The 24,772-nt window shown below is 34.4% G+C and overlaps 1 protein-coding gene across 10 annotated transcripts; it reads left to right on the top strand.

Annotated features, from left to right (window-relative positions):
* The first annotated feature begins 6 nt into the window (after positions 1 to 6).
* Positions 7 to 22,854, top strand: Tlk (Tousled-like kinase). Of its 10 annotated transcripts, none has more exons than XM_028182125.2 (16): positions 7 to 126; positions 4,145 to 4,230; positions 6,902 to 6,955; positions 12,726 to 12,816; positions 13,348 to 13,500; positions 13,847 to 14,007; positions 14,289 to 14,375; positions 14,450 to 14,590; positions 15,118 to 15,323; positions 16,235 to 16,478; positions 17,622 to 17,773; positions 19,289 to 19,432; positions 19,896 to 20,043; positions 20,744 to 20,994; positions 21,454 to 21,673; positions 22,383 to 22,854. In XM_028182125.2, the coding sequence occupies exons 1-16, from the start codon at positions 54 to 56 to the stop codon at positions 22,551 to 22,553; spliced, it is 2,382 nt and encodes a 793-aa protein (XP_028037926.1). In that variant the 5' UTR covers positions 7 to 53; the 3' UTR covers positions 22,554 to 22,854. The 10 variants fall into 10 exon arrangements, with proteins under 10 accessions (XP_028037926.1, XP_028037925.1, XP_089586625.1 ...); XM_028182124.2 differs by having other exon boundaries at positions 14,435 to 14,590; XM_089730499.1 differs by lacking the exon at positions 6,902 to 6,955.
* Positions 22,855 to 24,772: the final 1,918 nt, after the last annotated feature.

Genomic DNA, 24,772 nt, shown 5'->3' with positions numbered 1-24,772 from the left:
GTGCTGATGACACACGTAGTGAATGTGGATGGAGTACAAAATTGTTTTGGAAGATGCATTTCAAAGAGGCGTTCGCGATGAGCGATCGACCAAGCGAACGCGGCCGCCGCAATTCTCGGTGCAAGGGTATGTGTCCGCTTGCTATGACGGTCGAAAGCCGTCTGTTGCCGTCTGCCATCGTTCGACACGTATTATTTGTGGTGAAACATAACCATGTCCATGCCAGCCAAACGAATACACACAGTTTCATTTACTGTGAACTCACACAGCTATACATACATAGTGGGAGTTTAACTGGGTTTAAAATATATCTATGTTATTCAAAGCTCAGAATAGACGCTGTTAGAAAGTGTATACTAAAATAATAAGCGTCTGTAATGCAGAGAGTACTGTGATAAATCGTAAAATTGTAATCCTAAGAATAAGCCCCAAGTTTGAAAGAACAAAATACGAAGTGAATAAAAAATAAATGATATTTGAATATCCAAACACAAGTTAAACGAATTAAAATTTATTGTTTACAAAAAAATGCAATTTATTTTGCTTAAAATTAAAACAAGTACCTCTTATCTCTTTAGTTGCCAACGTATTTGATACGTTCAAAATCAACATCAAATATTTCAATACATCCATGAAAACAACATTCAAATGAGTTCAGCTATTGCAGAATTATATTAAATCTAAAAGACTATATAGATACGTAAAAAGTCATATAGGGTTTAAAGTTCTGAATACATATTATGAATCGAAAATTCGAATATTAAAATTAAAATATTATTTTAGTTTTAATTATTTACAGATGATAAACAAAGAGGGATATGTAATTTATGTTTTTCAAAAGTTGCCATATTTTAGACATGTGCACTAAAATTATATAATTGTAAATGCAAGTATATTACAGTTCTAGTAAACATTTACAAGGTAAATATAAAGGTTGGTCTCACACAGGAGATACTAATAATTGCTAATTGTAGTTTACTACATATTTTATTTACTTTATCGTGTTTACCCATTTACAATACACGTTTCCAAGAATTAGCTCTTATATTAGATAGATACATTTATTGGTTGATTGGTTTATTGGTTCATCTTTTGAACAAGAATTGTTCCTGTGAATGCTTAAAAACGTTGAAAATTATTGTATTTCATTCATCCATCATTAGCATATTGAGTCACGTGTTTCACTTAGCAACGACATTGGTTAAACCTCAAGGGTGTTGCGGCAAGGAATGAGGCGTAAAGGGGAAAGGGAGTCGCTAGGATGGAGGTGAGATCATAGTGGCGAGTGGCCCGGGGAGGCGATCGATATGTACATTGACATACATACGTATCTGTATAAATAAATGTACCTAACTTCTCGCAACTCTACTGTCTGCTCTAGATACTGCGCCAAAACCCCGCTCTCCGCCACCCACGCCTCTTTTTACCTATATACTCGTTCATCCGGATCAATTTTTCTATATCCTAATTAGACTGTAATGAGAACACGATTATATACAGTTTGAACGTTTGTACAACAATTTTATTACATGCTCAAAGGGAGACCAAATTTATCGTTTTATATATGCGTGAAAAATATAATTGGAAAATTTACCTAATTTTTTACTTGTTAATCAATTACATATAACGATAGTACGCTGTTCCATCAGTACTGTCTCCTCTCTGATTGTGAATTTTTAGACCATTATAGTCAAATTGCATTTTATTAATTAATAACTAGCGACCCGCCTCGCTTCGCATCGGAAACTGTAATTTATTATTGATTTCTCCACTATTTAATGGATGTTATTATACATATAAACCTTCCTCTTCAATCACTCTATCTATTAAAAAAAAACCGCATCAAAATCAGTTTCGTAGCTTTAAAGATTAAGCATACATAGGAATATAGGCACAGAGAAAGCGACTTTGTTTTATACTATGTAGTGAAGATCATCATGTGTATATGTTGGTACCTATAGTATACGCAGAGCTTTGTAACTTTTAATTAAGCTTGGTAATTAAATCCAGCGCAAACTCTCTTTCCGTGCTCGTTCATGCAATTTCCTCACTCTCTAACACGAGCAACCGAATAGGCTGCAACAATGTTCTTCCACCTCGAATTATAATGTGGAAGCTTTAGTTACGTGGAATGACAACTATCCAGTCCACCACTCCCAAGCTGGTTGCTTCACAGCATATATATACTGGATGGTGATAATAACCAGTGAGACCACAACACTCACCAACGCTTTATTTAATAGGAATCAGAAAGAAGATAATAAATAAAGATAGGATTTAGTAGTATAAATTTAGAAGATAGGATTAGTAGTATTATTAGCTTGGGGAGGCGTAGGTCGTATCCCCGCATTCATAGCCGACGTAATAAACTATCAGAATATTAGAACATCTAGCCTCAATAATCATGAGCGACAAATCACTCATCGTGATTTCTGAAGTCTTTATAGAGTTACGAAATATGCCCTGAATACCTACCTACCGCTCCGGTTAAAAAAATATAGTGTCTGTTAATTAAACGGCTCATGTTTGTTATTTGTCATCTCAAGCAAACTCTAAATATTACATCCAAAATTGCATGTACTATATATTTATTGTTGATTAAGTACCTATCTTGGAAGAAGAAATGTTCTCATACGTGACATTTTCATTTAAATGTCACTTAAAGTCCGTTTTCAAAGGCGTCATACACTAGGCACACACGAAACAAAAAAGAAAACAGTATTCCGACCTTTTCAATCGAACAAAAGCAATAACCATACGATATTATTGTATTAAAAATCGAGAAGTGTTAATGCATTGTAATACATTGTGAAACCTACAGAACCCCAACAGAGGGTCAAATAATAGAACTATAAGCCTTTGTAGACCTTTCTTTCCTACTGTTATAGTCGTTTCTGTTCTGTGGCCTTGAACTGTCCCCAAAATTGTTTACAAATCGTGAACCCTGGTCAAAATGCTTGCCAATGTATTATAATAGCCAGAGCCAACATAAGTAGTAGGCAAAAGGGACAATATAGCTAGACCGAAGTGCTTTAAGTCGTCGTGGTCTAAAGGATAAGACGTTCGGTGCATTCGTAACGAGCGATGCAACGGTGTTCGATCCCGCAGTCAGGTACCAATTTTTCTAATGAAATACGTACCCAACAAATGTTCACGATTGGCTTCCACGGTGAAGGAATAACATCGTGTAATTAAAATCAAACCAGCAAAATTATAATTTGCTTAATTACTGGTGGTGGTAGGACTTCTTGTGAGTCTGCATGGGAAGGTACTACCATCCTGCCTATTTCTGCCGTGAAGCAGTAATTCGTTTCGGTTTGCGGGAAGCCGTTGTTGAACTATATTGACACCTTAGTACTCATATCTCAAGGTGGGTGACGGTATTTATGTTGTAGATATCTATAAGCTCCGGTAACCACTTAACACCAGTGGACTGTGAACCAATAAAAAAAATGTTCAAAAACAAGAACAAGAGGTTATTCTGGAGAGGTTAGAGTCTTAGAGTTAGTCCAGTGAAATCCCGAAAATTACGGAGGCAAACTCTTGTTAAAAATTACCATCAATTTTTCTCAGAATAAATTATTTTAACTGGATAACTTATGAATAAAGCGACTGCGCTTTTAACTATTTATTTAAATAAAACGACTGCAACTATCGATTTTTGAAATAATAACCTATAAAACCGAAATTATTTAATTTTTACCTCCATTCGCTATCTGATGATATTTATTATGAGTAGAATAATATTATTATGTTATAATGAGTAGATTTTTGTAAATCCCGAGTTAAAAATGTAAAGTGCCTAATAATCATAATAATAAGACAAGTGTATAATAATCATTTTTATTGTGACTGTATATGATTTTTTTATTGCCCTTGTAGGCAAACGAGCATACGGCCCACCTGATGGCGAGTGGTTACCGTCCGTCGCCCATGGACTTCAGCAATGCCAGGGCAGGGCCAAGCCACTGCCTACCGTAAAGGCGATGCTATGCCCAGGCGAACAGGGCGAAAAATAGGCACCAGCTTTGGTCAATTGGTTATGAATGCAAAAACTTAAAGGAGCTAATCTTTTCAAAATAATATAATATGTATGGGTAGATCTTAAATTACAACTGGATACTAAATTATTTTTTATTGTTAGGTGCTGGCGTCAAGATGGAGCACTTCCAGGCGGCGCTGGATCCTCGCAAGCAGGAGCTTCTCGAAGCACGATTCTTAGGAGCCAAAGTAAGTTTTAAGATAATAAGTCGTGAGCAGCCAAAAAAATCGTTTACATGTTTACAATATTTATAAAAAGGTCATATGAGGCCGTCAGAGTAAAAGTGACCGGAAGTAGTGGAATTTTCATGAATTTGAATTGAGAAAGCAAAAAACCAAAACACGCAAAATAATGCTCACAAAGCTATTATCTTGGGTGAAACTGGATTGGCCGGTTTTGCATCAAAATTATTATATTTTAAATAAATACCAATATACATCATATAAGCTTGAATATAAAAAAAATTTGGGTTAGGCCACTTTTGCGCTGATGGCCTCATATATGGTGTTTTTTCTGTATCATGTGTTTAATTCAGAGGAAAGTAGTGTGAAGATAGGGTGTGTAGCATAGCCACCGTAACAAGAGGATCGATTCTTAAATATCTTTCTAAAGAGGCTTATATGTTTTAAAATAAGTTTTCTTTTCGAACACACTCCTACCTAGACTGTGATCTTGACGTCACAAGGTAACGTTAATGCTTGCAATATAAAGTTCGTTATCAAAAGTGTGCATTAAGTTACTAAAATTCCAATTTTATATTATAAAAATAAACACTCTTACAAAGAAAGCTACGAGAAGAAAAAAAATATTTTATGTAATGAAGTGTGCACCAGTGTCAATTGTGACGTCGATTCGCAGCTTTTGTTATGGATTGTGAAGCTTCTTAGAGAAGAATTAGAGGAGGATAAGATTAACCTTGTAAGGTTAATCACCCAATAAATAGATCAAATGTCGGGTTCAATTTCGACAATCTGTAATATTTATAAATTACAATGTGTCCTCAGCCACGAATATTAAGTGCAATAAACTTCACTCACAACATTCAAACAACTAACATTTTATGACGGAATTAATGATCATTTTACTGTCAAACAAAATACAAATTAATTAAGTAATTTGAATTGTCACGATAAAAATAATTGTTATTTAAAACGTACAAAAGTGAAATGGGTACCTTTTTATGTTAATTATAAAAGGTAACTCTTAAAACAATCGAAAGATACCGTGAAAAAAAAAGTCATGTTGTTGGTATTACTTGTAATTAGAGCATACCACCTATTACATGATAATCAATATTTGTTTATTTGTTCGTATTTTATGTGCTGTCATACTGTTTATCCGATTACGATCAAAGTCAACTTGATGCTTGCACTTGCGCGAGTGTACGCAAAGTACAATTTAGTTACGCTAGGTGGCGCTGGTGTAGTTTTATGAAACGGGTGTATGTATTTCAATGTATGAACATTTAGCTATAGGCGAAACTGAGCTTGGTAGGTTTATTAGTAATTAATAGATCGAATACTGACTGTAGGCGGTACTAGGACCAATTTAAATTCTTACGAGTATTATATACTAAATAGTTATATGTATTATGTAATCAACATTTGGCTCATTTCTGAGGCAACGTTTGCGTTCTCTGTTTGGAGTAAATAATCAAAACCATCAAGGTCATCTAAAATGTTTTATTCTTTTTATGATAAGCAAATTGAGATGAAAAAATTATAATTAAAATTCTACTGTATTTAAATTGTCGATGTCAAATATTAAATTCACGTTCTCTAATGAAAGAATACATTTTAAAACTGTCGTCAACAGAATTAAACGTATTAAGCAGCCTTTGTTTTGTCTCATCTTATGATTTGAATAAAAGTATTTTGTATTAAAAGTTCTCAATGCTTTAAAACATCGTTGAATACAAATATGTACATGCTGATAGTTCGACGTTGATTGTGGCATGCAACGCATCGATCACGTGATCTTTGATAATTCCAGTAGCCCACCTGCCCCGCCTCCTCTACCTCACCGCTTTCGTCGGCGCGGCGACACGACTACATTACATTACGGCCATATATATCTGTAGTCTGTACATATATGTATAGTATACTTGGCTAAGCAAGTAAATCGCTGTAGATATATCACATATGTAATAGCATTATGTCGGTTCGTCGGCGCGTCGCTCGCGATCTTCGTCCCTATCTCGCCCTGTTCACGCGTCACTTCGCCATGTCTGGCCATCTTTTTTGGGTTTTGTTCTTTGCTTTGTTATATTTGTTATTCAAATGATCAGTATTATTGATCACGTTCTCTTTTTGTTGTTCACCGGAAAGATTTCAATTGAGTAAGTACCTAGTCGTTTAAAAACACTTAAAGTTGAATCATTATTTTTTGCCATTAGACGTTTTAAATCTTAATTGAATGGTTATTTACTAGTAAAGTTTACTGGTAATATAGGTAACTACACAACAAAATATTTTCCTTATGGAAATTTACTCGTACTACAAATTTCTCATATCTTGTTGAATAATTTTCGTTCATTAATAAGATTAAGATTTTAACTAGATAAAACGATTAGATAGATGATTAGAATAGATTTTAATATAATTGGTGTGTTAGAACCAATATGTAGAACAATAAATAGGAGAATGGTCACACATAGGGACTTTTTTGATATTATGAATACTTACTAAAATGATCTTATGAAAATCATTCCGATATTTTACCAGTAAGATTTTGTATTTACACATATACCTACCTTTTTCATTGTAATGTTAAAAATGTTTCGATAAATTTTATTCAAAATCAATAAATAAACTCGTAAAAAGTAGGTCGAAAACAATTGCATTGGTTGCCTGTTTTCAGGTCACAGCAAGGGAGATAATAGTAGAAACTCATCGTGCTCCAGAATTCAAAATGGTGAGTTAGATATTAAAAATATTTCGGTTTTAACGTCGTTTTTGCGAGTATTGTATTTGTTACTGTAACTACTAGAGTACTTGTCCGTTAATTCTTCAAAGCAACTCCATCACAGTAGAGTTGCATGGCATTCAACATCAATTTATTAATAGACTTAAGAGCGAGAGAGAGCGAGGTACCGAAAAAAGCGTAGGCGCCAGCCGTTTTTCAATCGATGTGTGTTATATTAATATAGTTGTTTATAGGAACTATTCGTTTTCAACATATAATATTCTATTATATAGAAGAACTGATAGGGTTTAGGAATATTCGAAGTTAAACAAAGCTTAAGATGAACTGAACGAAAATTATTTAAAAAAAATATAGCAAAATTATAATAACTTTACGATTGATTTAATACTTGAAATGATTCAAATTATACGGCCAAAGAATAAATCAGGAACCTTCATTACGGAACATTTACGATACAGAATTGTTTACTTTTTGTCACCGAGCTTGCATGTCCGTTGCCCTGAGCATCGTGTAAAAACTTTTAAAACTCACGATTACACTTAAAAATAGCTATATATTTTATCTCGCTTCAGTGCTGGAAGCCAATGATATAACAATAAAACCAAGTTGTTTTGTATGTGCAATCATTGGATTTAAATTTAACATAGCTGCAAATGTGTAAATTTGTAAAAAACAGAATTTTTCATCGATCAATCAACTCACACAGTCAAGTGTTATTTGTATTTAGATGAAATATTAAGTTTAAAAGAAACTAAATGAATACCAATAACACTTATGAATAGTACTCGTTAAGACACTAAATAAGGTTAATCTAAATAAGGTTATAAGTAGCTGTTGAAGAGTTCAGTTACCAGGCTCAGCAACGACTAGTAAGTACTGTTGCAAAGTTTCAAATCGATTTGCAACTGGGTTAAATCGATTTCGTTGTAAAATTACTCAAATTGAGCATAATAAAAAAAAAAAAAAAGAAGCATTATTCAAAATTATGGAGTTGACATACGAACAGCTTTAAGTATATATACAAGAATAAAAATAGTCTTGGTTTATCCCAAATAAATATGCGATCAGTTAAATGTTACTCGTTGAGAATGCAAGTACAAGAGTCGGGGCCGCGGGGTCAGCGACACAGACTGGCTTGTGTACCCCGCACCTCCTTTCCTCTGCCGTCACTAACTAGTAAAATAGACTTCACAACGCATAAAAAATTGCCGATAAAATATTACTACAAAACTATATTCTAATAAGATGTTAAAATATAGATAAGCCTAAGATACTGATCTTAAAATAGCTCGGCAAATTCATATTCCGCTTTCGGTAACAAAACCGTGTACCTGGTTTTTAATACATGAAGAATTTTAATAGTCCGAAAATTGTCCTTTATTGAAAATTTAATATCTTAAAATCTTCGTCTTTAAATTTGAACGGTCTATTCTTCATTCTCATTGATGAAACGGTTAATATTTTCCAAGAGAACAAACACGATTGATGTCACTATAGATTGCGGTTTGTGTTGTTGGGGTATAAACTGACACTGAGTGAAAGAGAGGAGACATAGCGCAGCGTTCAGTCAATTTGCACATTCGACACGAAGGGAAATTATAACACTGCGCACGGTTTCGCCCCGCCTCGACTACAATGTGCCGTCAAACCTCATTCCACTGCTTAGCCGCTCTGTTCCGCAGTTATTTTTACACAGTCCGACCTCTCGCACCGGTCGACACCACACTTTAGATTTCATTAAGTAATCAAAGGCACGTCGCACTCACATGGTAACAAAAGAATAAATAATTCACATGATAGACACGTAAAAGTAATAGTTGTTTTCTTGTCAAACAAAAAGCATATTAAAATACATCGTTGAACCATACGAGACGTCCTGCCGCCGGCAGCGCCATGAAGGCAATGAACGTCGGGGCGGTGTGGCGCGGAGGCAGGCGGTATGTCAGCTGAGCGTCACGCCGCGACATTGCAAGGTCCGCTTGTACTGCTTCGTTTGACCCACTGTGCCGCGTGCCTCCCGAGCCCGACACTTGCCGCCCTGCTGAGCGGTCTGAGAGTGTCGATGCCACTTATGATTTGAGAATATCTGTCTATACCTTTATAGGATAATTATTAATTTAATTTTAAAAAGTATGTACCTAGACTTGTAATAATATTTGCGAAACCTGGTTCAGAAAAATATGTATAATAAATATTAAAATATAACAAATTATGTATATCAAATGATAAATTTTAAATGATTACAAATTTATATTGATATTTGAAGTTATTCCTGACGTTATATTGAGGATATTATATTTCCACAATATTGAATTAAATTATGACATTAAATGCATAAGGATATCCATGATTTGAACTGTCTACTGTACTTGAACTTTCTAATGTATTAAAAGCATTTTTAGCATTAGATTTGTTAAAATAATTGTATTCTAGTGATCGAGAAACTTAAGACACTACACACGAATTTAAAAAAAAAACATTATATTCTCTAATATTCATCTTACCAAGTATATTTTAATGAACCTAATGACCAAGACATGTTCTCTCTATTTAATGGGTGTTTAAGAAAAATATTTTAGCGTACACAGCAACACCTGCACACTGCGATGACCTAGGGCTGTAATCTTGTGGACGTAAAAAAGAAAGATGACAGTGCCAGAATTGCCAATTTATGTTGACGGCATCATGCAGTTCTCATTAGGTAGGCTACATGCAATAACTATACAGTCAAAAATGTTTATTACAATAATAATTCTCATCCGATTTACGAACTAACAAGTCTTCAACAATGTTCTGAAAAGTACCTATTTAAAACTTTGCTCAAATTACTGAATATTTAGTTACTGAGTAAACTCATTCGTAATCGCAATTTGTTTAAGGAACTAAAAATAGTTGACTATGAGTCGCCTGGTTCGCGTTGCTCACTCCATTTCCCCTTACATTGGTAAGGGGAGCAGAGTTTGGCAACCCAATTTTGGTTAGAATACACGCTTCAACGAAATATAAAAATCCTTCCACTTACACGCACTCATGTTTTTTTGTTTTTTTTTTTTCAACAAAATCAAAGCAATCATCATTTTTCGACAGAAGAAACATAATAAAGTATTCCCTAAATTAATTTAGTTATATTTGAGAGTAAATTTTTGAATGAACTTCTCGTTCTTAAAATGTATAGTTGAATACCGAATTTCTTTCAGACTTCAATATTCATTAAACTGCTCAGGCCCCAATAATTAACGCAGTAAGTAATCTGCGATTCATAGATTTCATAACTTTTTTTGGGAAGTAGAGACTACTGTTACTCCATAGATCTTTCCAGCTTCACCAGGTGAGATGGGCGGTGCACACGCGCTCAGATAAATTTCATAACCCATTTTAATCTCATAATCAATGTACACACATGGTATTACAGACCACGGTTTCTCCGTGTTGTAGATTCAGCGAAGCACTTCTCTTACTAGGATAGATGTTAGCAAAGTGGCCCAGGCTGAACCCCGTGAGTTCGCCTACATATTCGATGAAATGCCAGAATGACCAACCCCTCGAAATTACTGGTAGTAGGAAGGCTAAAAAAACATGGTTTTCACTAAAGAGAGGGGCTGCGATCGCTAACTGATCAAATAGCATCAGCTTACATTATCCCCAAATACAAAGGCACAATTCGTAGATATAGCTTTTTTTTTACAATATTGCAATAACCGAGCAGCCGCTATTGATTTTCGACTAATATTCATAATACATAATAATTTATAAGTTTTCTTTGAGGTATTACATACCATTTGGACACTTGTTCAGTTGATCTTGGAACTAGAAATAGTATAATAATATATCGACGCTTGAAAGGCAAACGTGACTAAGCGACAATGCGTGAACTTTACAGTAGACTAATTTAATATTGAAGTTAATTTAAAATATACCTGAAAAATACCTAAAAAAAATCTATTTTAACGAATCTAGCTGAAGGATTGAAATGATTTTAATAGACCTAGAAATATATATTTTTTCCACATCGAATATGGTTATTGCCTATCATTTATGTACAAAGCAGTTATTGTCGCTTAGTCACGTTTGCATTTCAAGCGTCGGTCGATATGTATTATATTCACGATAGTGCCAGTAATTGGAAAAAATCTGAATTTAGAGAGAATTGCAAATGAATAACGATATTTATTACAAATATTTTTAAGTGTTTGCGAAACAAACAGAAAAATAAAATATTTTTTCAAAATATTAGGACGTAGTGACTTTTTTTTAAAAGTCGTGTTCATATTATATATTATTCAAGTTAACTTTTAATTTAATACAAATGCGATTTTGTTCGAATTAACAATGGTCATCATCGATCTGGAGAGGTGGGGGCAAGAGGCGCTATGGGGAGTACATGCAGAACGCCAACGTAACGGCGATAATGCTAATATACAAACTACTGTGTATCTCTTTCATTCATAACTATTATTACTACCCACACAATAGTGACTTTTTCGAACGAACGGATTTACAATATCAAATAGGCATTTGTATACCTACGTCATAAAGCTCTATGATAGTTTGTTATTTAGTTATTTAATAAATGAAAAGTAATTTTGACTACATAACAAGTGAATCCTTTTTTTAATAAGGATCAATTACCTAATCAAGATCGATAGTATTATATTTACTAAAGCGAAATTATGTTTATTTAAAATTAATTACTACTTATTTATATATTGTGTATTGAGTATTTAGGCGGCAATTTTTCATTTTGATATTCTTTTGTTTTTCCATTCAGTGTGTAATTTAACTTTATATTTTCGGACATGGAAGTTCCATAAATCCACAATTAATTTAGTAATATAAAGTGCACTTGTGGACACATACATGCACGCGCTTCTAGTTTTTTTAAACAAATTAACATAAGGATACGTTTTTAAATCTACATGATTGTTCACTTTGTTTCATGTACGAAATACCTATGTGTTTATGTTGTACATCGCGGCACAGACGCCTACGTAACACGTCCAGTAAGCAGTTTGTTGTGGGGCACGAGCGCCGATATCACGTACCTACTCATTCGCTGCGGTCGGTGGCGGTGGCACACCTCCCGCCACCCACCGGTGCCACCTCATCATTGCGGGAATAATCGGTCAAGTCGCTTTCCTGCGTGTTGTACGTTCTAATTCGCATTATTTTTCATTTTAAAAGTATTCATAACTTTAATAACATTTTACATCAGTACGTATTTTTGTTTGTATTTTACAATCGCAAATTGGTCAACAAGCATAATCGCAATCACGGGCTGTTGACCGTCACGAGTTCGAGTGCGAACATGACTAAGATTTTTCATTTATTATTTTAATCAACACAAAGTGTTTTATTCAAAAGCTGTTTAATTTGACAGAATTTATATAGTGGAACGTTGCAATCAAATATTTTCACTGGATTTAACAATGCTTACGGCCTTGTATCCTTATAAAATGGCGCCTCGCCCGTCGTCGTTATTATTATTACATTCGGAGCAAACTTCGTGACGATCTCTCCACTTCTCGCCCCTCCCCGCGGATGCGTATCCGATTGTCGCGAATGGCGTTTCGTTTACAACTTGTCAAAGTAGTTAGGTTATTTAGATGTAAAGAAGATTAAAAACATAAATTAAAATGGAGTTATTCTTTGACATGTAATTTGTGAGTATTAGTGACCTGCTCGTCCTAATTAACAATAGAAATGAAATATGTAACGAAGAAAGGCGAGTCATATGTAAAGACGCCATCTTTCTTTACAGATGTCAGCTGGTTCACAAATTCAGATGGCACCACAAACTACTGTCAACACGGGGCAACCGCTACACAGTCAGGACTCCAATATGAGCACAGGTAATTTGTGGTGGTGTTGAGTGCTGTAAACATTGGTGATGTGTTCAGTGATCAGTGTTGACTTGGAGCCGGTTAAATGAACGTAAACAGACTAGAAACTTGTGATCAGTGGAGTTTGTGTAATAAATCTTAAGGCAAGGAATTGTGACGTACTATACTCGTAAACGATGCCGGATAGGTACCGTGAAAGTGTTAATTTATTTCCCGAAATACAAGACTTCTGTGCCCTTCTGATAAAATGCACGAGTATAATTCCGGAGCTAACATAAACCACGTCAGCCTTCTGAATACCTTGTCTAAAAGTGAGTTATAGTCTGATATTGTTTGTTTATAATACTTGCAAGCATTAAGTTTATACTGGAATGTCAAAAAACACTGAAATTTAAAGAACACCTTTATGAACAAATTTCTAGGTTTATCTGTTTAATATGTGTAACTAAAGTTGGCAAAGCCTTCAGTAGATACTTTATGTAGCAATCATTTGGAAATCAAGGTACACTATAATTATATGTAAAAAATCTTGCATTACAGGGTCATCTCATAGTGATAAAGAAGTTGATGCTTTAACTCCGGAGAAGTCTGTAGCTATGCGAGGCTCAACTGCTGCGTCAGGCACAGTCCTGGTTGCTCCTGGTGGTGCCACACCTACCATAACAATGCCGGAGAGGAAGCGAAAACGAAAAGGTAAAATAAATTCCAAATATTATCTCATAATGGTGTATCTACAAAATTTACTAACCATTTACTTATGGTGCCGAATAAATTAGTTAAAACTGCACAATTATTATTACATGAACATTGATTTTAATGTTGCTACTAAGGCGCATTGTATTCTATAGCTTTTATGCAATCTTGTTTAAAAAAAAGTATTTTGTGTCATAATAGTTTAGCCAATTAAAATTACCATGTTAATAGCCTAAGGATATGATGACATATTCATCACATATTATGTATACTTTTTATTTCAAGGTACAAAAAAATTAAAAAGATGAAAAAAATCACAATTTTTATTATTTTCATTTTATTTCAGGAGATGAAGGAGTTGGTGGTGGTGGGGGTGGAGGAGGAAAGCAACGCCATAACTCGTCAGATAAAAATATACGAGAATATTTCTCAAAGCACCCCTCGTCCAGTCCTGTAAGGCATGCTGGAGCTAAATCCCCTTCGCCTCAAGGCGCCAATTATCCTATGGTAATATTCTTTTTTTAATGTAATAAAGCACCCAATAATAATCTCACCATACATTGATCTGTGATGAAATAAGCCTATAGTAATGAAACAATTAGGTACATAAAATAAAATTTCCATTTCAATAAATATTAGCATACAAATAACAACTTAAACTGATAAATATTAAAACAATTGTAGTTTTTTAAATAGTTCTCCTACATCCCATATAAGACCTTAACATTGTACAGGACTTGTATTATTTTAAGGGAGAACTTAACTAAGGCTAACTTTCATTATTACAGTACCCACCGTCACCTTCATCACTATTGCCAGGAGCTGACTTCATGCGAGCAGCTTCTCAACAGAGACCTCACACATCAGTTAAACAGGTAATATTATACACCAAGCCAAAATATTTGGATATTTTGCTTATCTTAGATATGTAAAGGATTATTGTTTGCAGATTCAGACAGAAATGACATGTCAGAGGATACAAGAGTTAGAAACTCAGGCATCTTCTGATTTAGAACTAAGAAATAATAAAATAGATGAATTAACACGGACAAATGAAGAGCTAAAGCATCAAGTGCAAGCTCAAAATAAGGTAAAGTATGATAAATGCATGTAGAAATTTAAAAAAGCAGCAACCTTTAGAAAAGTTATGTGTTAAAAAATAATAAAAAATTGCAACAACATTACTTCCATTGAAGAAAATAATCATATGTCAGGACTTTACTCTATATTAAATTTAAAAAAAACTTTGAATTAGTTAGGAAATTAAAATAATGAGTACAATGTGTGTGAGGTAATGATCACACAGGAAAAATATGGGAGTTTATACACCTTAATAATTGAAATTGCGATATATTTATTTTAATTTGTGAATTGATCTACATAATACATACAATACAACCATATCCAAAAGGGTAATTTTGGAGGATAACATGCAATACAGATGGTGTAAAATTAAAATATCATCATGTAACTTCTTACTTCAGACTGTGATGAAAATAGGCAGATTGGAGGGATACTTCCTATTTGCTGTCCTATACTGCAAAGTCCATGCAGGCAGGAACAGATCATTTAATAATATTAATAACACTCACTCTATCTTATACTACTAAATTTCAGGTGATTGAACAACACAAATCACACATCAACAAATGTATAGAAGTAGTTAAGAAATTGTTGAATGAAAAAAGTACTATTGAAAAGAAGGAAGCCCGACAGCGCTGCATGCAAAATAGACTGAGGCTAGGCCAGTTTGTCACGCAACGTGTCGGTGCCACCTTTCAAGAAAATTGGACTGATGGATATGCATTTCAAGAGCTAACAAGGTTTGTGTACCTTATAATAAACTAGCTGTTACTTGCGGCTTCCTCGCATGGTCAAATAAAAGTGTCAGTGTAGCTTCCCATGAGAATGAGATGTTTTTGGGGATACAAAGTAGCCTTTATCAATTTCTTGATCTCAAAATATCAATTTTAATAAAACCATGTCAAGCTATTGCTTGGATGTGACCTAAAAAAAGATAAACAAGCAAACATAGCTTGATATTTATGATTCGAACTATGTATGATGATGACAAAAATTACACAATTCAAGTCAAGTTGTTTACTAAAATGTTGTAATGGGGCTAAGCAGTAATGTAGGTCATGCTGAGCTAGAGACTAACAATGTTAAAATTTTAGAAGTGATTGTAGCCTAAAGACATTCTTATCTAACTTATTTGTATCAAGTGAAGCGACTATTCTAGTGTTAAAATTGTAGTGTTTTATTGTATAAAAAATAAGAATGTTCTTTTTGAATAAGATTGAAACAGGTATGGAACTATCAAGTTTTGCCAAAGAGTACAGATAATATGTCTTGTGGTGGTTTTGCACTCTGAAGGACCGGTGAGAACGACAAAGAGACGGTGAACTCGTCGATTACGACGAAGAATTGGACGAATGAACTAACCCATTGACACAACCCACTGAGATTTTCGCCGGATCTTAGTGTGTCCTAATTCCGATATGGTGTTATTAGCCTGAATAGCCCCTTAATCTACCGGTGAATAAGTATGTTTACTATGTATGGTGCTGAATGCCCTACTTTACTGATATTAGGAAAATAATAAATAAACTTTTCCAGACTTTACATTCACTTACAGGAATTTATGGACTCAGGTTCAAAATCCTGTGATGTTTGAAAAGAAAACTTAGTGTAATAAAAGTAAATATAAATCATATGTGATAATCATCTACAGGCGACAAGAAGAGATTACAGCTGAGAAAGAGGAGATAGATCGGCAGAAGAAATTGTTGTTCAAAAAGCGTCCAGTGAACACAGAGGGCGGTGGGGGACGCGGCAAGCGGACAGCCAGCGCCGCCCCTTCCACGCCCCAACCCTCGCCGTTACACAACGGCACTGACGCACCCACCTTCCTCAAACCAGACCCACTACCCAGCATGACCTACCAAGAGTACTATGAGGCTGATGAAATTCTTAAGGTACACTCAAAATTTTACATGTACCAATTTTCTTTTTTAAGAAACTGAAAGAAAAAAAAAATATTCTGAGTTTCTTTTGAGTGTATGCATTTAATGGAATACAGTGTACTATCTTACGGGATAAATTCGATTTTTGGAAACAACTTCTAAAAGAAAACAACTTCTTCGCTATAACCCACAAATACATTAATGAGGTCACGAATAACGAAACTAAGTATTGAACCGATATATTATATTAATATAATTAATTATAATTGAATAAAAGTTAAAAATAGTTATTTGAAAGTAAAATGCTTGATCACAATTCCTCTTTTTGTAAATTAATTTAATAGCTAACAAATAACTTAAAATAGTTTAAAAATTAAAAAAAAACCTAGATTTAGTAATAGGTTTCTAAATTATTAAAAAATAATTTTTGTCCCTGTTGTAAATATTAGAATAATTTACTTCAATCTCACATTATAATATGTCACATTTAAAATTATATACAGTAGTTGATAAATACCATTTTTCTCAACAACATAAAACTTATAACTGTGTAATTAAAAAAAAATTAAATAATGAAATGAACATTTAAAAACCATCATTCATCTGAAAGTTTGGGGTTATTTATTGTATGAATGATTTAAATATTAAAAAAGAAATGAGTTCTGACTCCCATTACTAAAATTTAAATGATGAATTTACCTACAAATTAGAGCCTTACTTAAAATAAAACATTTATATGTGGAGAATGCAGTCTAGATCTAATTAAGTCCTGACTTTCACTCACTAATGGATGTCAACCTACAGCCGCCATTTTGTAACAATATAGCCATGACTGATTAGTATGTCATGCTGTGTCTTAGTTATATTTAGCTCACCAAGTAACAAGCCCATGATTTAATTGAAATTATGTATAGAATAATTCTGCTTTGTGTAAGTTTTGATTCAAAATAAAACTTGATGGTATATTTTGAACTTGTTTTACAAGAGAGCTCCTATTAGTATTACGAATCAAAATTCAATCTAGAGTTGAAAGGTCCAAAATTTTAAAATTGATCTTTGTTCCCTTTATTGAGAAGTTTTGCTGTGATGCAATTAATTAATTTTACTTGTTAAAATCTTGTGTCCATTTTACAACATATATATTTATTGTTACAGTTAAGGCAGAGTGCACTAAAAAAAGAAGATGCAGATTTACAGCTAGAAATGGAAAAGTTAGAAAGAGAAAGGAACCTTCATATTAGGGAATTGAAACGAATACACAATGAAGACCAGAGCCGTTTCTCACAGCATCCTGTGCTCTCTGAACGGTGAGTTTATCTTAGGCAGATTTTTGTGTTGGAAGAGTGAATTTGTTGCATAAATGCGAGTTGCACACTAAAATAGGGCATTGAGTCATTTTTTACTGTAATTGTTAAGACAAATTGTTTTGGAAAACTATCATCCTACAATCCTTCTAAAAGTTGACTATGTATACTCAAATTTTTTAACAACCCGTGGTATGAGTTCACTATTGGTAAATATATCCGAAAATAAGGTCGTTTTCTATTGTCAGGGCAATCACAATTTCCGTTTCAGTAAAATTAGATATTGTTGGAAAAAAAATATCGGTCGTAGAAAATCAAAGACGACGATCTCATTTTTAGCATTTTTTGAGAAAACAAAAAGAACGGTTTTACCGAATTTAAAGTGTTTGTCTCTGCATAGCGGTCTATTGATTAAATATTGAACTCTTATAGCATTAGGTTAACCAATAATTACTTGTTATTGTAATTTATCGAGTTATTTATGTAAGAAATCTGAATATGATCCACTTTGATTCTCACAAATGAAAATGGTCGGCTTTGTGCCGAACTTCCGTAAAAATCTTTGACACCACCATTGGCCTCCAGAGCTTCCTAACAGTAGTGTTCATTAGGAAGAATACATATAAAGACTTTAGTCAATATGAAATCTTGATAGATTTGTAGATTAGACACATCATGCCAATCATTTCCGAAATGTTTGAATAAAAGACTGTCGTCTGTCTTTCAATTAATTTTTATTCATAGCTTTTTTTGGAATTGATTTGGATTTATCTATGAAAAGGTTTTTGTCGTTTGCAAATGTTGAAGGCGGTTACAGTGTCACTCACATAAAATATTTCTCCTGGTATATAACGTGCATCGGTGACCTTAGGGTGCTGGTCGATAATACGTTTCACAACAAATTGACAATTTGTTATGATTAAATTATCATAAAACAATCAAACCTAGTGACGTAAACGAGTGACACGATTTGATTAATTACGTGTCAGATCTATTCAAATCTTTGTATCCTGTCGATTGCGTAGTTAAAGTTAAAAGTACACAATATGCATTTTGGCAGACCTTCGAGTAGCGCTCGCGAAGTATCACAGTTTCATATAGTTCGGCTCGTACTAGCTTTTTTTTATTGCTTGGATGGGTGGACGAGCTCACAGCTCACCTGGTGTTAAGTGGTTACTGGAGCCCATAAACATCTACAACGTAAATGCGCCACCCACCTTGAGATATAAGTTCTAACGTCTCAGTATAGTTACAACAGCTACCCCACCTTGCAGACCGAAACGCAGCACTGCTTCACGGCAGAAATAGGCGAGGTAACCTACCCGTGCGTGCTCACAAGACTACTACTATAACTAACATAAAATTATAACTTGCATGTCTGCAAATGCATACATACTCTAAATAGTTTTATGTGGAACACTTTTTTGTCCGTTCCTTGACGTCTCAACATTTAGAGTATTTATAAACTTTTAGATAGATTGTGAAATATAAAACTCATTAAATTTCATGTAATCCTAGGTATTTACTGCTGATGCTGCTCGGCAAGGGTGGATTCAGTGAAGTACACAAAGCGTTCGATCTAAAGGAGCAACGATACACCGCGTGTAAAGTGCATCAGCTCAACAAAGACTGGAAGGAAGACAAGAAAGCCAATTATATCAAGTGAGTCGTGTACGATGGCATTACGATTTTTTAATTATTACATATATAATCGTAACTATGGGAAAAACACTTCGCTTAGGGTGAAAGAGATCAGTGTATTTTTTTATATTCTTTTGCATCTTTAAGACGTGTTACATATAGTAGAAAAAAATGTTAAATATTAAATCTAAATCCACAATGTGAAAGTATTTGAGTTCATTGGAATAAGTGCAAAATTAGTTTAGTCAAAAAAGACATTTGAGGAAATCATTAAGAAAGCATATATAATAAAATAAATTATTTTTCAAAAAGTTTAATGTCTTGCAATGGCATAGTTTCAAAGATTTTTTAAGTAATCTCAATAAACTGTAATGTTTGGTTAGTATCGGTTGTTAGATAAAATCGTATTTATGTAGGGTTTTAAAATCAGATTAAATGCGGTCCCGTTTCCTACCGTTGAATAATGCAAAAATGTTGTCAACAGACACGCACTACGGGAGTATAACATCCATAAAGCCTTGGATCACCCTCGCATCGTAAAACTGTACGATGTATTCGAAATCGACGGCAATTCGTTTTGTACAGTACTTGAATACTGTAATGGACATGATCTCGACTTTTATCTCAAACAGGTGACCATACTTTTGATTACTTAAATATGTTTGTTGAATTTACTGATAGTAATCCTTATATGTGTAATTTAAAACGCTTCTTGTACTTTATTTTTACCCACATAGGCATAGGCAAATCAAATATATATTTTTAAATGTATGAATTAAATCCTGACATAGATAATATATAATCTTTAGTACAGGCCCACTGTAGTTGTTGAATAAGCTTAGTAAATATAATGATATAACCCCATAGCAAGCCTTTCGTTAGAAAGAGATCATTAATTAACCTTTGATATCCATAAACAATGATCCGTTCTATGGTATGCATAAGTAAACACAAATCTTTACTGAGGTTGGTGTGATATAAAAATAATAATTTTGAGTGATTTTTAAACTGCAGACTAGGTAATTTATTTATTTATTTTTATTTATTTATTTATTTACCTTGAACTCTTGTATCGAAGTTTTGTAGCTTAAATGAAATGTAAAATAATTCAAAGAATTTATTGGAAATATCAGATAGATAGAACAGGTTATGTTGTGTTATTTTTTATCTTTATATCCATTGCCTGTAAAAAGATAACAAATTTCTAAGCAATTAATTGTAACTTAAATAAAGTAATTTTCTATCTAACTAATAGAGTCCTAACACATCTAGTGCATGCAGTAAGCGACTGCCATACCAAATGTTAAAGCAAACAAAAATTTTCAATTTCAGCACAAAACAATCCCGGAGCGTGAGGCGCGTTCCATTGTGATGCAAGTGGTATCAGCATTAAAGTATCTGAACGAAATAAAACCACCTGTCATTCACTATGATCTGAAACCCGGGAATATTCTACTAACGGAAGGCAATGTTTGTGGCGAGATCAAGATTACAGACTTTGGCCTCTCCAAAGTAATGGACGAGGAGAACTACAATCCTGACCATGGCATGGACTTGACCAGCCAGGGAGCCGGTACATACTGGTCAGTATATTAGTCAAGATTAATTGATTTAGGCTAGATATTACTTATATGTTATATTAATATTGAAATTCAATTTAGTTTTATTACTTAAAAAGTAAAAAAGAAAGTTGCTGTATATGTATGAATTATTTTAATGCATAGGCTCTGTCTTATGGAACTAACTCCATAATGTTGGTCAAGTAGTGATTTTATGTTTCATTTGACTGTTTATAAATAACTAGACATCATGCTTCTTAAATAAAGTCACTTATTTCTTTAAAATTTCCATTTACCTAGTTTTTGTAGATATGTAGCTTGCTTTTGTTCTGATTGTCTATCGCAGTATGGTAGTGTAGTAATCTGAGAATATTGTTGCCGATTTTGTTGTGAATGAGATAGGATGATGTCATTTGAGACCAGCCCCACAACCCAATCAGAGTAACAACATTCAATTATTTACTAAACTATTATTTCAACTAGGTATCTGCCACCGGAATGTTTCGTCGTTGGAAAAAACCCACCAAAGATAAGTAGTAAGGTGGATGTTTGGAGTGTGGGTGTTATCTTCTACCAGTGCCTGTATGGAAAGAAACCGTTTGGCCACAACCAGAGCCAGGCTACTATATTGGAAGAAAACACCATACTAAAGGCAACTGATGTTCAGTTTGCTAACAAACCCACAGTCAGCAATGAGGCTAAAGTGAGTACAAAAATTATATTTTTTATAAAATAACTGAAAAAACGCAATTAGATATTAGACCTAAAAATAATCTATAATAGCAATATATTCCTTACAAATAGATTTTGAATTAGAAAGTAAGAACATATCAAATTATTATAAAGATAATTATAATGTTTTCATGATTTTTACATTTCCATAATGATATTATTTTAGATGTATGTACACAGTGGCAAATGAGTATTAGTCAGTTGTTCAATCAGTAAGTTGGCTATGACATCATGAAAGCCTTGGTTGCTCTTGAGACAACAGGTTGAAGCCTCAGTTACATTGGAAAAAATACTTTCCCCCCTTTAAACCTGAATGTATCATTGCTTCGTGGTAAAAAAAATAGGCATCCATGGTTCCTACCAGTGTAGACCAGTGTGCTTAGTGCGAGCTTTTTAAAGTTCTCGATAGCGTAAAAGTTAGCTGATATTTGTATGGAATGGGATCGTTTGCCTACGTTTGCCGCTAGGGGCTCTGTTTCAAATGCATACAAAATTGGGCTAACTTTTACGCTATCGAGAACGTTAAAAAACTCGCACTAAACACACAGTACACAAGAGAGGAATTGGTGGGCGGAGTAGACGAATTTAGGAAATTCAAGTTTCATTGTAATGTTTTATTTTAGAGATATTTAATTTTATATTTTGTTTTATTTTAGAATGTTTTAATTTATTTATTTTAGAGTTTCATCCGCGCGTGCCTGGCGTACCGCAAAGAGGAGCGCATCGATGTGTTCGGTCTGGCGCGGCACGAATACCTGCAGCCGCCGACGCCCAAGTCTCGCGGTGCGGGGGCGGGGTCGGGCGGTGCGGGGGCGGGGTCCGGGACGGGTGGCGGAGGTGGGGGCTCCTAGCCGCGCCGGCGCCGCCCGCGCCACCCGGCGGCGCAGTAGTACTCCGGCCCGACCGTGATCCGACTACATTTTAGTTTGAACCTTGTCGGTTAAATATCCAGAGTTGTAAAATGACTAAATATCATTTACGGATTAAATTGTTTAAGATTATGCTTACTGTTGACCGTATTTATTGAGCGGGTGATAAAATGTGATTCTCCACTTGTGAGTGATGGTTTTATCCTTTTATCACTAGAGAGGAATCCTTGGGACTGTCCCTTGCATATTATATAAGTTATCCCTATTAAAAGTTAAAATATTATCCTTAGTGTTTTATTACGTCATCTATAATTAAAAAAAAAGAAGAATGGAAAGATGGGAAAGAATGAATGAAAAGAATTTGAGATGAAACGACAAAATACTCTGAGGACATAACACCTAGAAAGTAAGATGAGGTGAAATGTAAAATCTCTTTAAATGTTGATATCAAATTGATAGTTGGATGAGCGTCTTATTTTCAATACAGTTTCGAATTAGAGTACACGCTTGTGACGCCGCCTCTGGTATCCAAAGAATCTGAAGGCTCTGAATTTAAAAAATGGATCACCAAAGAAGGCAATATTGAATTTAGGACTCACGCGCGCCCCATTCGCTTTTTAAGTATTATGCAGCAAACGCGTAAAAATGCAGCAAAGCGAACATGGTAAATACACACCATGTTCGCTTTGCTGCATTTTTACGCGCAACACATAATATAGTAATCGGCAAACTTCGTGAGCAAATGACCTTGACTGCGCAGAACCGAATTTTAGATCACTTTGGTGGTGAGGGTGAGGCGCGACGGCAGGGGAAATCGTATCGAGCGCGTTATTGGTAGATCAGTCGAACCCTGCGTCCCGCACTGCGCCCTCATTCCGCTTGCTCCCAAAAGTACGCTTGCGTACAGTGGAAAGTCTATCGTTATTAATCGTTAAGTTATTTGTTATAATTGCTTGTGGACTTTGTTGCCATTGCTATTTGTTGAGTGTTTGTTGATTTTTTATAAAACATACACTATGCCGTGACAAACTGGTGTAGTACTTAAAAGAAAGGGTAGAAAATTTGTGTACGACGTATACTTCTTTATAAAACATGGGAAGAATGATATGGAAAAATTAAAACAGACTTCGGAAGCAACAAAAACATCAGTGAGTACTGTTAGGTGCATTATTAACGAAGCTAAAGGCTCTGGCTTGCTCGCCGTGTTTCGGACTCCGGGTAAGAAAAGATCAGGGAAGAAGAAAGTTACCGGAATGGATAGTTTCGTTCAATCTGTAATAAAAAGATGTAATCATAATAACTACATAACAAGCAGCGAAACTCCGTACCGTAGAAAGGCTTCGAAAAATTTAAAGAAGATATAAATTTTAATGGCTCGGAATTAAGCTTACGACGGATTATGAAAGAGCTAGGCTTCAGATGGAAAAAAAGAACAGAAAATAATCGGAAGCTGGTAAATGAAAAAAGTAACATTCGATTACTACGAATCGAATATCTTCAAAAAATAATTAATTATAGACAAAAAAGAAGACCGAATCGACCGAGTTGTAAACTACGCCGATGAGCCCTATGTCGACTCATCACGATGATAGCGACTCGGGTGATGAAAACAGTGATGATGATGATGGTCAAGATTATGATAACGAAAAAAAAATTACAAATACCAGCTTCGCTTCAACTGAACCAAGACCTGGCAACAGCTCTAGTTTTTACTTAATAGAAGGAATATCTATTTTACCCCAAGATTAAATTATTACAATTATTAACCTATATGTTTTGTTGATGTTCTAATAAATATATAAATAAATACATATGTTGATTTTAATAATTTAATAGCATTATGACGCAGAGTAAGTAATGTTTTTGCACGTGAGTGTACCATGCGCAAACTTACCCTCACTACGTCGACAAATGCTCAAGAAGTTTGCCGGTTATTATACATTAAAACCGAATTAAACACGTTTTGCAGCGCTAGGGCATCATAGTATACCAAAACATCCTTTAATATTGTGTAGTGGTCTTTCCCCGTTTGCCACTGAATAATCATTAAGGAACCGTATCGTTAGAGAAGAATGTTGAGAACATGAGGTGAGTCACGAGTTTTGTATTCTTAGATTCAGGCCTTGTTTTCCAACCTTCACCGCACCCCCAAAATATTCCTATCGTCTACGCATTACATGATTTTGTACCATTTTCTAACC

The sequence above is a fragment of the Bombyx mandarina genome, chromosome 10, assembly GCF_030267445.1.
Source record: "Bombyx mandarina strain Sakado chromosome 10, ASM3026744v2".
Lineage (NCBI taxonomy): Eukaryota > Metazoa > Arthropoda > Insecta > Lepidoptera > Bombycidae > Bombyx > Bombyx mandarina.
Note: the sequence above shows the minus strand (reverse complement) of the source record. Positions and strands in the feature narration are given on the sequence as shown.